General features: G+C 36.8%; 1 protein-coding gene across 2 annotated transcripts in view; it reads left to right on the plus strand.

Moving 5' to 3' along the window:
* The window catches only part of LOC150091079 (uncharacterized), a 628,940-nt gene that overhangs the window by 570,713 nt on the left and 45,580 nt on the right, over window positions 1-12,647 (plus strand). For both annotated transcript variants that reach the window (XM_090374068.1, XM_090374078.1), the window contains one exon: window positions 10,358-10,648. In XM_090374068.1, coding sequence (XP_090230194.1) covers window positions 10,358-10,648 — 291 coding nt within the window. The remainder of the gene's footprint in view (window positions 1-10,357; window positions 10,649-12,647) is intronic.

The following is a 12,647-nucleotide window of genomic DNA, read 5'->3' on the forward strand; positions in this document are numbered from 1 at the left end:
GGTTAAAATTCTGATGCAACAATTTACAATTCGAAGAGAGTACACTTAGCATTTTTGGTGAGGATTTTTGGTGCCAAGGTTTTCCAGGTATTAACTGATTGTGACATGTTCCCAGGGTTGTAAATCTATCCCCCAAACATAAACAGCCGAGAGTAGGAGAGTGCGGTCCTCCTACTCTCGAGGGCCCTCCTACCACTTCACAAGATATCGACTATCAGCCAGTAAGTTCAGGTAGTGAGGTACATTTAATCAAACAAAATGAGTTGAACGATTTGGTTCAAGACTTAATTTGCCAAAAAAACAAGCTGAACTGTTAGGTTCTAGGTTACAGCAGCTGAATATACTTGCAGCAGTAACAAAGATTTCAGTGTTTCGAAAAAAGTTTTTGAAATATTTTGCTACGGAGGACAGCGTGTTTTTTGCAAAGACATTATTGGACTTCTGAAAGAACTAGGTTTCATGCATAAGTGAAATGAATAGTTTTTATTCATAGATGCTTCTAAATTAAGTTTAAAAGCAGTTTTGCTTCATAATGGCAATGTATTTCCATCAGTTCCTGTGTTTCTTTAAGTTGGACTTAGTCAACAAAGCATGTCTAAGTTTCTACATGCTATAAAATACCAGGATTATGGTTGGAACATATATAGTGATCTTAAGGTTGATAAAAAATATTGTTTTTTTTTTTTGTTTGTGGGATAGCCATGCAGCAGAACAACATTGATGTGCAACATTGGAACAAGTTCACATTAGGACAATGTAACGTAAAATATTCCTTTAGTGCAGTCAAACAAGGTTTTTCTTCCACCCCTGCACATCAAACTTGGATTGATGAAAAAATTTGTGAAGGGGCTATATAAAGAAGGTAACAGACTTGCATACTTGAGAAGTGTTTCCTAATTTAAAATAAAATATATGCCAAACTAATTTGTAGTATCACAAATTAGGAAACTCCTGAAAGACTGTTTGAAACCCAGTTAAAGGAGGTTGAATTGGCAGCTTGGCGATCATTTAAGGTGGTAGTACATGGTTTTTTGGGTAATAGGAAAGAAGAAAACAATGAAATGTTGGTGTTACTGGAGTACTACATAAACATGGGCTGTCGAATGTGCTTAAATTCATTTTCTTCATTTCCATCTTTAATTTCCCCGAAAATCTGGAAGATGAGTGACCAACAAGGGGAGGGTTTCATCAAGATATTTCCACGATGGAAGCAGCAGTGCCAATGTCACTGTTATGATGGGGGATTACTGCTGGTTCCTCATGAGGGAGAATAAACAGGAAGACAAGAGAAAATCCCTTAGTAGCAAACATTTTTAAGGACAATTACAGGTATACTGATTATATATTTCGGGAGGCAACTAGAGGGAGTAATACTCTTGATCTGATTATCAGTAGTGATTCTTCATGCATTAAGAATCTGCAGATAAAGGAACCACTAGGTGGCAGTGATCAGTGTGCCAAAGTGGGATTTACTAAAAGAGGTAACTACTATCAAGGGTAAAGAGAAGGGTTTTTGCTTTTGTAACGGTGACTACAGTGGTCTGAGACAGAATTTAAATTCTATACGGTGGGACCAACCAATGATGTTACCAACAGCAAATTCAAAATGGGAAGCATTAAAAGATTTAATCTTGGAAGCTACTAGGCTTTTCATGAACCCCAGGGGCTCGCATCTGGTGAGTTATGGGCTTGGCAAACCCAGGGTCCTGAGCTGGATATCATTATTCTTCTCTTTCTTGGTGGTTCCTTTCTACTTCTCTCTCTGTCTCTCTCTCTCAGGGTAACTCAGGAAATTTTTTTTTTTTTTTTTTGGCTAGTCCAGCATAAGCCTGAGGCTTATGCTGGACCAGCCAAATAATAATTAATAACAATACCAACTAAGAAATACTGTTCAAGATTTAGGCCTAAATGGGTGTCAGATGAACTAATTAGACATGTGACAGAGGAAAAAAAATGCATGGGATACATATAAATTAACAGGTGACAGAAGATTATGATAGATATAAACTGGTCTGTAACCAAGTCACAAAGGAGATTAGGCAGACAAAGGCAGATTACAAGAAATCTTTGGCAAAGGATGTAACGAAAAACAGCAAAGAGTTCTGTATTTATGTAAACTCTAGAAGGAAGGGGATGAATCAGATTGGTCCACTTGATATTGATGGTTCAACTGTTGATGATCCTGCTCAGGTAGCTAACAAACTAAATTAATATTTTGCATCTACATTCACACATGAGGAGTTATTCAGGGAGGGGAATGCCAGAGGTGTATTAAACTCTGGCAGTAAGCTAGATAATATTGTAATAACTGAGAATAAAGTGGAAGAGAAATTGTTGAAGATAAACATAAGAAAGGCACCTGGGGTGAATGGAATCTATCCAGTTATATTAAAGGAGGGAGCAAACCCTTAGCCATACTCATGTGATAGCTTCTTTGGACTCAGGGGAGGTACCCATGTACTGGAGATGTGCAAATGTGACCCCAATCCAAAAAGGAGGATCGAGGGGAGACGCAGGTAATTGCAGACCTGTTAGTTTAACTTCTGTTCCAGAGACATTAATGGAGGCACTAGTTAAAGAAGCATTGCAGGATCATCTAGAGAAGACTTCAGTTTTAGCTCGGAGACAGCATGGGCTTGTTAAGGGGAAGTCTTGTCTGAGTAATTTGATTGTAGTTCCTTTGTGACTATATCATACTATGATGTTGTCACAAAGGAACTGGATGCAAAGAATAATTTTGATATCATATATTTCGATCTTAGAAAGTCTTTTGATACTGTTGCACATGGAAGACTGCTGTACAAATTGGAGCACTGTGGCATTGAGAGAAATTGCTGCTATGGTTAAAGGGATGGTTGAATGGGAGAAGACCGAGTGGTAATCAGTGGACACTGCTCAACGTGGACTAATGTTATTAGTGGAGTCCCCCAGGATTCAGTGTAGGGTCCATTGTTGTTTTCTGTATTCATCAGTGATATTGATGATGGTATGTCAGGCATAACGTCCAAGTTTGCAGATGATACAAACGTCGGCAGGGTTGTTAATGACAGTACACTGCTGCAACAGGATCTAGAAAAGTTAAGCAGATGGGCTGAGAGGTGGCAACTGAAGTTTAACATTGACAAATGTAAAGTACTGCATATGGGAAGCAGTAATTCCAGACTAACTTATCAACTGTGTGGTACTAAACTGACAGTGGTAGAGTGAAAAGGACCTGGGGGTGATTGTGCAGGCAGATATGAAGTTCTCTGAGCAGTGCAGACAGTCTGCATGAGTAGCTCATGGTGTCTTGTTAATGATATACAGGAATTTTTTTTAGCAGAGATAAGGAGGTGATTATCCCCTTGTAAAAGGCAATGGTCAGGCCACACCTTGAACACTGTATACAGGTCTGGAGGCCTCATTTTAAGAAGGATGTAGAGCTTTTGGAACGAGTATAGAGAAGGGCAACAAGATTCTGAGCATGCTCAATGCTGTTGGAATTCTTCCTCTTGCTCAGAATTGCCTGAGAGGGCATAAATTCAAATTGAGGAAAGACAGTTGTAGGATAGATGGGTGGGCGTTTGCCTTTAGCCAGCGGGTGGTTGATTGCTGGAACAAACTTCCATCTGTCGTAGTTGATAGCTTAAATACATTCAAGGCAGAACTAGACAAACATTTGGAGTGAGTGGATGGGTGAAATGAGAAGGGTCTTTTTTTTTTTTCCTTCTTTTTTTAGGGCTGGTGCTATATTAGCTTGCTTTCTTACATCATGTGTCCTCATTAATGCTATATTATTGAAATATAACTATTTTGCGCTGATTTATATTTTTCTGAAGTTAAATGAGTTACAGAGAATGTATATTTTTTTTATGCTTGTATTACAAACTTGAATTATACGTATACAGCCACTCCCCAATTAACATAAGGGTTGCGCGAGTCAAATTTTATGCAAGTTGGAATTTCCCTAAAGAAGCAGTTAGGGAAATTCTGCACTTGGAACTATGCGTGCTGAATTTGATAGAAACCCAAAATGTTCGACAAACATGTAAATAGTATTATTCAATTTTTTTTATCTCGTGCAGGAAAAATTAAGTGTATAAAATTACAAAAAGAGATGACAGGCATAATGCCAACAAGTTTTTACCTTTTTGAGCATTGTTGCCAGAATTAATCCTCCAGCTGATAAGCACGCTGCTACAGAAGTTGAAGTCTGTGGAAATTTAGAAGAAGTTTTTTCCAACACCACAATTTCTCTGCAGCTGTAGAATCGGCATTGGTGACTTCACCACATACTTTAATGTTTTGGAAACCAGTGTGATGCTTGAGCCTATTAAACTATCTGTTGCTTGCCACGAACTTGACTTGGGGTTTGCTGTACTTATCGTTATATTCATAAATACTTCTGGCTTGAATGGCCATTAGATTCAGGGGCACTTGCTTCTGAATCTGATTTTCCATCTTCGATATAGCACCTGAACACTTTGTGATCACTGTTGGCAAACTGGCTCCAGGATGAAATAAGTTGATCCTTTAACATGTTCTTTTTATATATGCACTGTCCCTTAAAATAGTATTCACTGTTGAAGCAGCGAGACCTAATTCAGTGCAATAGATGACAAAACTTTGTCCTGCTTCGTACTTCTTAATTAATCATCTTCATTTCTAAATCAATTTTGTTTCATTTCCTAACACTGCCAGCACTTGCACTTTCTGTTGGTTGCTTTCCCTTCATCATTGTAATAAGTAAATAAGAATGAAGAGAAGATTCTGAAAATTTGTTATATGGCTAATAATAATAATTATTGAAGATTTCAGTGAAGGGGGAACACATTTTACCATAATATCATAAAAACCCACACAATTCCAGTTATTGGGATTATTGCAAATGCAATAGGTTAGTTTATTGCCTATTTATAATTAGATGCACTAACAGAAAAGACTAATAAACTGGAAAGTGCAAATTGTTTTGTGGGAGTGACCTCCAGGAATGTGGTTTTAGAAAAATATCACAAAAGCATTCAAAATTGATTCTTATAACAGAACTTTTGATAACGATGAAAGAGTAGTGCAGTTTCCATTATAAAAATGACCTTTTATCTTGCTAAAAGGTCATTTTTATAATGATTTAGTTATATAGCAAAAATTTCAACTTCTGAGGTCTTGGAACGAATTGCTAAAAAAAAAAAAAAAGTGTTATTGGGTTCACATTACGATATTTTCGTGATACCTCAATTTATTCCTACCAGATGCAAAATACATTTACATGATTTTAAGTTAGCACTGCCAGAAAAAACTTCGTAAAGTTGAATTTCCATAAGTAGAGTATTATGTAAGTCTGGGAGTGGCTGTATATTCCTTTATTTTAACATGAAACGGTACATCTTTTAATGTAGATGTGATAGACTTTATGGTGATTTTCGGAATCAGCATGTTTATTTTTCTCCAGAATCACAATTTTCATTGCTGGGGGGGGGGGGTTGTTGTTGGCTATTGTTATATAATTTTGAATCTGAAAGGGGTTTTTTTTATTATTATTATTATTATTATGAAATTTCAGAAACTAATACTAGCAATTTTATTTATATAAAAAGTTTCAATCGGGCTGGGATAAAAATTGGGTCGTGTATGGGTAATAAATTTTTGAAAAACAAATTCAGGCTTGGGTCAGCACAGGCCGTCTAGACTGGTTGTTGGCTATTGTTATATAATTTTGAATCTGAAAGGGGTTTTTTTATTATTATTATTATTATTATTATTATTATTATTATGAAATTTCAGAAACTAATACTAGCAATTTTATTTATATAAAAAGTTTCAATCGGGCTGGGATAAAAATTGGGTCGGGTATGGGTAATAAATTTTTGAAAAACAAATTCAGGCTTGGGTCAGCACAGGCCGTCTAGACTGGTTGTTGGCTATTGTTATATAATTTTGAATCTGAAAGGGGTTTTTTTATTATTATTATTATTATTATTATTATGAAATTTCAGAAACTAATACTAGCAATTTTATTTATATAAAAAGTTTCAATCGGGCTGGGATAAAAATTGGGTCGGGTATGGGTAATAAATTTTTGAAAAACAAATTCAGGCTTGGGTCAGCACAGGCCCGTCTAGACTGGATAAAAATAAAAAATGTAGGCCCATGCAGACCTCTAATCCAAGAGCTATTCAGAGATTTGGGCATCATGGTAGACAATATTGCCTAGGCAATATTGTCTACCTAGGCCCATCACCTAGGCAATCCCTTCCACTCTGGCATGCTCGTATTCTTGCCTGAAACTTCTCTTAACAACTGGAGAAGGATAGTATCTGCTGTCTACGTGTGCAGCTCTTCTTATCACAAATCTGGACATTCTTCTACCAGTCTTCACAGGTAGCCAGAGGCAGGCCCAGTGCTAGGGGTGCACAAGTGAGGCACTTGCCACAGGTGCTGCTTAAAATAGGTGCTGCTAGATGCACTATTGTGTGTGCGCGTGTGTGTGCGCATGATAAGATATGAATTGGTGGCATTACAAGGTTTTGCCTCAGGTGCCACAAACGTTAGTGCCAGCCCTGGCCTGAGGTGTCTGTTGGATCTGTAGCTGTGCTTCCAGATGCTAGGATATCTGAGCAGATCCCTGCCAAATGGAGTGTATTCACCACTGAACTGCACTGTATATACAGGATGTCCGTAAATGATGTTTCAGATTTTGATATATTTTTTTTTAATTCAGAATTATTACTTCCGAGCTACGCCCATGAAACACATACCAGCTGAAAGATCAATTCAATAAGTTTTTTTTTTTTTTTTTTAAATTGGCACTCGACTGCCAGTTTTGCATTCTACCCACTATACAGTGCTACATTTGGCAAAATGGCGACCCGGGGGAGAAAGCTTTCTGTGTATTAGCATTTTATACAACAAAATCTGGATTTCTTTTTGTGAGTGACCACATTGAAATTTACCAATGACTTTATGTACTTTCATAAAACTTATTGAATTGACCTTTCAGCTGGTATGTGTTTTCTGAGTAATTCTTGAAGTAATTCTGAATAAAAAAAATCAAAATCAGAAACATTTATGGACTGTGTGTGTGTGTGTGTGTGTGTGTGTGTGTCCCAAAATGTATTTATAAAATAAATTACTCACCCTGGGTCTTATTCACCACCATCACCTTCAAAGTAGTTCCCTTGAGAGCGTAAACACCGATCCCAATGCTTCTCCCGTTGAATGCATCCTGAAATTCCTTCGTCACAGTGTTCAGCAACACCTGCGATTCGGTTTAGATATCCTCTATGCTGTCAAATCTTCAACCCTTCAGCTTGATTTTCATTCTTTGGAAAAAGTTGCAGGGGGGATAAGTCTGGGGAAATAAGGGGGATGGGGACAATTGTCATGTTGCTGGATGCCAAAATCTGTCACAGTGGAAGATGTGTGGGCTGGCACGTTGTCATGATGAAGGGCTCAGTTCTTTGTGTGCCACTTCACTGGACGTTTTCTCCTAATGGCTTCCCTTAACTGCCTCAGGACGTCACAGTAGAACCCTGTGTTGACAATCTGGCCAGGAGGGACTAATTCCTTTATGAATAATCCCATCAGTGTCCGAAAAACAGATCAGCATGCTAGAAGAAAGCCCGACACGTGAGGAGCAAAGATGGGCACTGGGATGATTGTTGCTTGGTTTCTGGGTCATATTCATATACCCAACTCTCGTCACTAGTGACGACCATAGAAAAAAAGCTTTGATCACTCCTGGCCTGTTCTTGAAGTTCTCTGCTAACTTCTGTGCGATGCTGTCTTTGGTCTTCACTCAGTAACTGTGGCACGGACTCGGCTGCAATCCTCGTGTTCAACTGATCTGACAAAATTCTCTAACATGTGTCATACAATGCCACAAATGACGTCTTCACATATCGCTGCCCAAACTTTTGCGACGATTTTCTGGGATGGTGCTCAATGATGGATGCTCAGAGCGATTGTCGTCATCAGTTGACATTCGACCATTTTTAAAACAGTTAAACCCATAGTAGGTCTGCATCTGGCCTAAAGCATTGTCAACTAAAGTTTGTTTCAACTTCTTATAGGTTTCTGCTGCTGTATCGTTAAGAAGGAAACAAAATGGATGCAAGCACGTTGCTCTCACACTAGCCATCGCAGCAATCACAAACTACATGAAGCACACTGTGCATAAATATTCAATGATTCTATCCAGCCCAATGCCACGTGGCACACTGATTCACAAAGGATGCATGCAATGTTACCTAGCACCACAACTCTGTACTAGACATAGTTCCCACGCAACATTCAAATTTTGGGACCATTTGGGTAGTACCTTGTATATGTAATATATGTATTCTCACTGATTCTCTCAGTTCATTGCAGGTCTTGTCACTGATGAGGTTCAATCCTCGTGCAGTCCAGTCTCAGCTATAGTAGAGGCTACATTTACTTTCTGAATAAGAATTTGCTTCTGCTTGGATCCCCAGCCACATTTGGTGTCTTGGGAAATGATTTCGTGGATGCTGCAGCCAAATCAGTGATCCTATATATCTTGTCTGTTAGACCCATATGCAGACTAGAGGTAAATAATAAAAATAACTGGTTTCCCAATGGCAACTTGGCATGGTCAAGCTGAAAATAACTAAGAGATTTAAGCCTATAATTGACTAAGGCGCATTTAGGGCTAGAGCCTCAAGCTGCGAACAAATTTAGACTATGTATATAAAGTGCTTAGCATCATAATACACAGCCATTTCTGTATAAACAGAAAATTTTTAAGGTGGCATCGTTTTAGGTTATATCTCATATTGTGAATACCTTCACAATGAGTTGCCATGATATTGCACTACTTCGAATAAGTAACGCTTCACCTAAGGAGAAGACTAGTGTTACTCATTCTCAGATAGGTAGCACCACCCAGACAGCACTGTTTCAGGGCTATTTGGCCCTTCGTCAGTGAGTGGGTAGGTACCCAAGTGATGCAATGATGGCAAAAACAGTTATGAAGTATAACTCCACAATATGAGAGATGCCTGATGGTGTATGATGTATTTAGACTAAGGCGCATTTAGGGCTAGAGCCTCAAGCTGCGAACAAATAGAGCCATAAATGCGCCTTAGTCTAAATACATCATACACCATCAGGCATCTCTCATATTGTGGAGTTATACTTCATAACTGTTTTTGCCATCATTGCATCACTTGGGTACCTACCCACTCACTGACGAAGGGCCAAATAGCCCTGAAACAGTGCTGTCTGGGTGGTGGTACCTATCTGAGAATAAGTAACACTAGTCTTCTCCTTAGGTGAAGCGTTACTTATTCGAAGTAGTGCAATATCATGGCAACTCGTTGTGAAGGTATTCACAAATATGAGATATAACCTAAAACGATGCCACCTTAAAAATTTTCTGTTTATACAGAAATGGCTGTGTATTATGATGCTAAGCACTTTATATACATAGTCTAAATTTGTTCGCAGCTTGAGGCTCTAGCCCTAAATGCGCCTTAGTCTAAATACATCATACACCATCAGGCATCTCTCATATTGTGGAGTTATACTTCATAACTGTTTTTGCCATCATTGCATCACTTGGGTACCTACCCACTCACTGACGAAGGGCCAAATAGCCCTGAAACAGTGCTGTCTGGGTGGTGGTACCTATCTGAGAATAAGTAACACTAGTCTTCTCCTTAGGTGAAGCGTTACTTATTCGAAGTAGTGCAATATCATGGCAACTCGTTGTGAAGGTATTCACAAATATGAGATATAACCTAAAACGATGCCACCTTAAAAATTTTCTGTTTATACAGAAATGGCTGTGTATTATGATGCTAAGCACTTTATATACATAGCCTATAATTGAATCTTTGCCATCCAGTCTGCATAGGACACAGTCATCGGATGCATGCTTTTCTGTTGAGGATTGATGGCCCTCTAATGTGTGAGAATTGTGAGATCCTTTTAAGTGTAAAAGCATTATTGAGTGTCCTAGATTTTTAAATGCACACCATTTGTTTTAGTGCTTTTAACCATCTGAATGAGCCTTATACACTTTGTGAAATTTTACCTGAGAAAGACAATATTGTCTACAATTTTTAATTTTTTTTTTTTTTAAATTACAAACCTTTAAACACTTTTTTTTTTTTTAATATTTCAGTATCTTTACCTGATTTTATTTTTATTTTATTTTATTTTTAACAAAATTTACCTGTTTTTAAGCTATTTGTACATATTGATATAGCAATGCATTTGTAACTATTGTTTCAATGTGTTTAAATATTGGACTTGGCACATCATGGCCTTAGTCGCTCATGTGCCATAAAAACCAAAATCCAACAATCTTCTTATCGCAAGATAGTCTATTAATAATATATTTATTTTATTTTTGTAGAGAAGGAATGACCGAGAAGAAATTCGCAGAAAGTTGGCAATGGACTCGGATAATGAAGAATATTACTGTGGTGAGAGAGTTACCCGGAAACCAAGTCTAACTACTAGACTTCAAAGTAGCATGAATCTGCAAATCTGTTTTATGAATGAAACTGCTAGTGACCAGGAAAGCCAAAGCAGTGATCATGATACGGGTGATAGAAGAAATGAGACAGAGTCTAGTATACAGCAAAGTATTGATAATAATAATAGTTGCCAAGAGAACAAAAATCTGGACATTCAAGATAAATTGGTTAGTATATTTATTTAATTGTTTTTGCGATTTTTATGTTTTTTCTAGAAATCCATAAGAGTTGATTTAAAAATTAAACTTCAGTTTAGTAGTAAGTACTCTGAGGAATTTGGTCCTTTGTATATATAGTTCTTGTGCTATGGAGCTTAGTTATTTATTTTGACAGTGAATGCAATCATTAAACATATTTAGCAGTCATGCAAGCTTGAACCACAGTCCACTCAAATGTATGTGTGTTACTGTACTCCATGCTTGACCATTTGGCTACATTATACCTAAAAATTGATCCCATATAACCAAAGTAATAAAAGCACACATGAAACCTATTTTATCCAGTACACTATGGGTTCATCTTAAAATTACAATTTACTGTTTTTTTTTTTTTTTTATATTTGAGTTATTAATGGTCCTTCCATTATTTCTAATATTTGTAGTATCAAATCTTTATATAAAAATAAAAGGTCTTTCAAGGCTCTAGGAGCACACAGAGTCTAAGGAGCTGAAGTTTTCTCATTGTTTTATACTGTTTGAAGAATCATAGAAAAATAGTTAATACCAAATTTAAAAAAAGTGCATCCACCAAAAATTATTTGTTTATGAAATTTGTTGTCTTCTATTTTGATAAATCTCTTATAAATCAGTTGCTAAAAATGCATATTCACACCTGCAACTTTAAAAAGTTTTCATAAAATTTACAAAATCCTGTCTTTTTTAACTTTGAGAAGCTTACTCTTTTTTTTTTTTTTTTTCAAATACACATATCTGGTATGCTGTTTTTCCCAGGCAGACCTGCTGAATACTGAAGTCATTTTTAATATAATTATTTTTATCAGATAGCTTGTGATGTAAAAAAGTGCTGCATAAAACTTATATTTTGATTTCTTAATGTTTATTAATTTAAAACTAAACATGTTCATAAATTTTTTTTTTTTTTTTTATGAAAACCCCATACACTAGAGGTATTTTACACCTATAGTGCTTAGTACCATGCTTGGGTTGTAGGTTGAGAAGACGAAAGAAGATATTTGTTGACATTAGACTTGAACTTCTGTAGAGTGTAATTTTCAGGAAATGTGTATGAAGGAAGGTTGTTCCAGAAAACGGAAATTGAATGAATAAACAAGAAAGAAATAAAGTTGGTTCTGTGAGTTTGAAGTTGGACAGTAAATGGATATTGGCTGGTAGAATTGATATGCTTACAAAATTGATAAAACTACCGTTTTGCAGTGTAAAACAGACTTTTTCGAGTGTGTTAACGGAAGAAAGTGACTTTATTGCAGACAAGTTCTTTCTAACCGTACAAAAATATTGCTACGAATAACAAGTGAAAAGATCAAAGAAGGTGATGACATTAGCGAATAAAATTGAGTTATTAGACAAAATTTCTAATGGTGAAAGTGTCTCCTCAGTGGCAAAACATAAAATCAATGAGTCAACGGTACGATCAATCAAAAAATCGGAAGAAAAAATCCGCCGTAGTGTCCGTGAAAACGTGCTAATTGCTTCAAAAATTTGCTCTGTAACTCGTGATGTTAAATTAGAAAAAATGGAAAAGGCTTAAAATCTGTGGATAGAAGACCGAACTCAAAATAAAATTCCGTTAAGTTCACTCATCATTCGTGAAAAGGCAAAACTGCTTTATCAACACTTTAGCGAAACTGGTGATAGCACTGGCAGGATAAGTTTTTTTGCTAGCAAAGGTGCTGGTTTGAAAGATTTGTTTGAAATTTCTTATAAATATTACATTTAATATTAAATTGTTTCTTATTTTCATTTCGATGCCATATGCTTGCATTTCACTATGTACTGTCCATGTCCATAGTCATATTATGAAGGTACATAAAATACATACATAGACAAAATTTTAGACTAGTTTTTCTTATACATTTCATGCTTTGGAACGGAACCCCTTTACTATGGGAGCCATAACTCAGTATGGCGCCTCCGTAACCAGGTGGGAAGGAGCAGCAGTGTGCAGCACACGCTTCTTGATTAGACT

Source organism: Mastigoproctus giganteus, chromosome 1 (genome assembly GCF_048544385.1).
Source record: "Mastigoproctus giganteus isolate SK-2022 chromosome 1, ASM4854438v1, whole genome shotgun sequence".
NCBI classification, from domain to species: Eukaryota; Metazoa; Arthropoda; class Arachnida; order Uropygi; family Thelyphonidae; genus Mastigoproctus; species Mastigoproctus giganteus.